The 3,550-nt window shown below is 48.4% G+C and overlaps 1 protein-coding gene across 1 annotated transcript; it reads left to right on the top strand.

Annotated features, from left to right (window-relative positions):
• Positions 1–859: 859 nt before the first annotated feature.
• LOC131288411 (spondin-2) lies at positions 860–3,194 on the top strand. The gene is made up of 4 exons (XM_058317543.1): positions 860–1,070; positions 2,146–2,423; positions 2,493–2,714; positions 2,832–3,194. Exons 1-4 carry the CDS (start codon positions 860–862, stop codon positions 3,192–3,194), a joined length of 1,074 nt encoding a protein of 357 aa, XP_058173526.1.
• The last annotated feature ends 356 nt before the right edge of the window (positions 3,195–3,550 follow it).

Raw genomic sequence — 3,550 nt, forward strand, 5'->3', positions numbered from 1 at the left:
CAGAATAAAGCTTCTGCAGATGGTTTATAAATAACGAATCCGCAGCACTGCACATGAGGGGACTAGATCGTGCCCGGCGTGATCGGACTGTGTAGGAGGGGGGCTGGGGTGTGGGTGTCGAGAAGGAAAGGATTTCAGCACGAAAATTTCCGCACAGCGCCGGTCTCGGATACTCGGCAATGTGTGGACCGTTCGACCGGTGCGATCAGATGAATCAGTCTTTCGGCGGATTTTGTGCGTGTCGGATAGAACCAGCGGACCTCGGGACGGCTCGATCGGTGAATTCGGTGCGCGATCGCAGGCGCGTTGGTAGGCGTCGAACGTCGGTGATACGTTGGAGATAGTTTCGTTTTGACCGCGGCCGGTTTGCCTGGTTCTGGTGCGGCAGACTTGTTCGTACCGGTCAGGTTGTTGGTTTTTTTTCGTGCTCCAGAAGAGAGTCCGGGGGACGGTGTCAGCAAATTTCTTAGGCGCCAGCATTAGCGGGTCGCCTAAAGGGAGCGCCCTAGAGCGCCTAAAGCTTCGAGTGGCAAGTGGACGTGATTGATTGCCCCATCGGTGCCGATCATTCCGCCCAACCGAAGGCACATCCATCTTGTGCGCTCTTGAGTACGAGAAAGGTGAAAACTAGTCTATCGGTTTTCAAGCTCGGCGTGACCCACGACTTGCTCCACGTGCCCGTCCCGCGTCTGCGTTGCTGTAAAGTCCATTTGTTATACACGACACACCTACCGGTTGGCGTTTGGATTGCGGATCCGGATTGCGTCTGGCCGCCGTACCACTGGAATCGTATTCCGGTATTTGATCGGAATTGCCTTCGGTCGCATGCACCTAGCCGGGCCGGGAACTAGCGAACACCATGCACTACAAACTGGTCCTCCGGCTTGCGATCGTCGTGATCGTGGCCGTGTCTGCTGCCAGCGAGGGAACCGTTTTCACCGATGAAAGTTGTCGCCAGTCGGAGGCGCTTGTTTTCTACCGCATCAAGCTGGTGACCAGCTGGTCGAAGAAACTGTTTCCAAAACATTATCCCGAATTCAGACCGCCCCCACATTGGAGTATGACTTTCGGTATGTTTTGCTTATTGAAGAGGATTTTTATAAACTACAGATAATTATTTAAGAAGGGAAATTGTTGTGTACGACGCTTTCCAAAAACTTATTATGCCCGGTAAACAATTAACTATCGATTCAGAGTTCGTCAAAGCTAAATCTTAAAACTCTTTTCTTTCAAGTAAAACATATTTTATGTTTTACACATATGTTCATATGTAAACATATGTTCAAACTAAAGCCTGGCCAAATTTTTTGTTCCTATCGTGCCCAAAATGCGGCAAATCCTTCAATGAGATCATTTGCATTTCGCGAAACTAAGAATAGATATTCATGCGATGACTTGATTTTGCACCATAATAACTAATTAATTAGAGCTGCGGCTCTTTGGACAGACAGAAAATTTCCTGATGCAAACGATAAACAATATTCGGTCGAGAGTAAGAGTAATCCTACCGTTTAAAGGCACCGAACGAGCTGATAAATCGTACACCGTGCGTCAGAAGAAATATTATTCCTCCGGCCAGGGAAGGAAATGTTTGAACATGGATGAATTATGCTTTCTGCCACGCTCGACACGGAATTGTTTATCTTTCCCGCAAACGTCCCGCGGTGGTGGACAATAATTTAGTGCAGCACACATTGGGCGTGAAGTGGAGGAAGAATGATGACTAAAGCTGCCCCATAACGGCCCCCGTAATGAGTGCAAAGTATGTCATTTGGCGTGCGATTAATCGTGTTTTGCGATCGCATAAATTAGCATACCGTTAGATCGGGCCCTATCATTGTGGCAGGTTTAAAATGTGCCAACTGCTATCCGCACAAGTGGTGTTGAAGTCGCGTGCTTGGGAACATTCTTGGCGCATTAAAAGTGAACCGAGCAATGGTGTGAAAGAATCCACCAGGGGTGCATATGAATCATGCGAGTTTATGGATGTTTTCATAGGTTTTGTTGTCTCGTGCTATGTTTAGACGACCGCTCCGTTGCGTTACTCTTCGGAGCAAGGTAATAAACGCATTTGACATATTTTATAATGGTTTTTCTCTTCCTCTCAATCGCCACCCTCCGCTCTCCCTTCGTGTCTGGACTTAGGTCAAACGCATAACGACAGCTTTCGGCTGTTCGAAATGAAGCAGCCGGCGTCGGTGTCGGTGGCGACCTTCGCGGAAACGGGTCAGGTCGGTTCGTTGGAGGACTCTTTGGCGCAACAGCAGGACGTTCTGTTCGACGAGTTTCGCCTGCCGAAGATCCGCAAGGGGAAAGGTGAAAGTGAGGCAACGTTCTTCGTTGATGGACCGCACCCGAGTGTTTCGTTCATGACCAAGATCGTACCGTCGCCCGATTGGTTCGTGGGATTAGATTCGTTCAGTGTAAGTCGATCGGTGAGCGATATGGTTTGTAATAAAGATCTAACATTCGTCGTTGCGCTTTGCCATCAGTTGTGTTCCAGGGGCCGCTGGATGGAAAAGGTGACGGTTCCGCTGCATCCTCTGGACGCTGGCACTAGCAGCGGACTGACGTTCACCTCACCGAAGTGGCCAACGAATCCACGAGGTGTTATCGAGCGCATCACCGCCAGGTATCCGTTGCATTTTGCGAGCAGCTTTTTCTATCCGGAAATCAAACATCTTCCACCGATAGCGCACGTCACGTTCACGAAGGTAAGCGATCCGAACCGGTATAAACCCGCTGAAGAGTGCCACCCACCCACGATATGTTAGTCTGACGGATTCCATTTCCTGCTTCGGCTGTCCGTTGCTCTTTCTTGCTTTCCACAGATTAAAGAATATGCCAACCGCAACAATGTGCACAAGAAGGTGAAGAAACTGAAGCACAAACAGCGCACGAAACTACTCAAACGGCTCAGTCAAGAGACGCACCGAGCGGAGGCAAACGCCGAGGCGGTCCAAGGACTGAACGCCGTTCGAGACGACAGTGACACCAGTTCCGATTGTCGCGTCACCGCTTGGTCACCGTGGAGTCCTTGCAGCAAAACGTGTGGGCTAGGCAAACGGAATCGGTCCCGAAGCGTCCTGCAAACCCAACGCGCCAGCGGTCGCGAATGTCCACCGTTGATTGAAACGCAATGGTGCGGCTCCGCACGACAATGCTCCGTGATTGACAACTACTTCCGGTGGTGAAGGTTTGCTAATAAATGTATGCCAAACGGGCCATTGTGAGAAATGTGTCACCTTGTAGTATTTTTTGCCGTGAAATTGATGGATTTATCTTGTGTTTGTTTCTACTAGCTTCTCAGTATTTTTTTTAACAACACACATGTTTTTTATTGTTTTATTTTTAATATGTTAAGAATTAATAAAAAAAATAAAAATATCCAAATGTAAAATATTATATCCGTTGCAAACAACAATTCGATTTGCTTCAAAACAGTTACCAGTTTTCGTTAGCTTTTGTGCGCACTGGAGCGTTTCCCATTACTGATGGCACTTCTAATGACGGTCGTTGGTTATGGGAGAGGTTTCTTGAATAACTAGAC

The sequence above is a fragment of the Anopheles ziemanni genome, chromosome 3 (genome assembly GCF_943734765.1).
Source record: "Anopheles ziemanni chromosome 3, idAnoZiCoDA_A2_x.2, whole genome shotgun sequence".
In the NCBI taxonomy this organism is placed as follows: Eukaryota; Metazoa; Arthropoda; class Insecta; order Diptera; family Culicidae; genus Anopheles; species Anopheles ziemanni.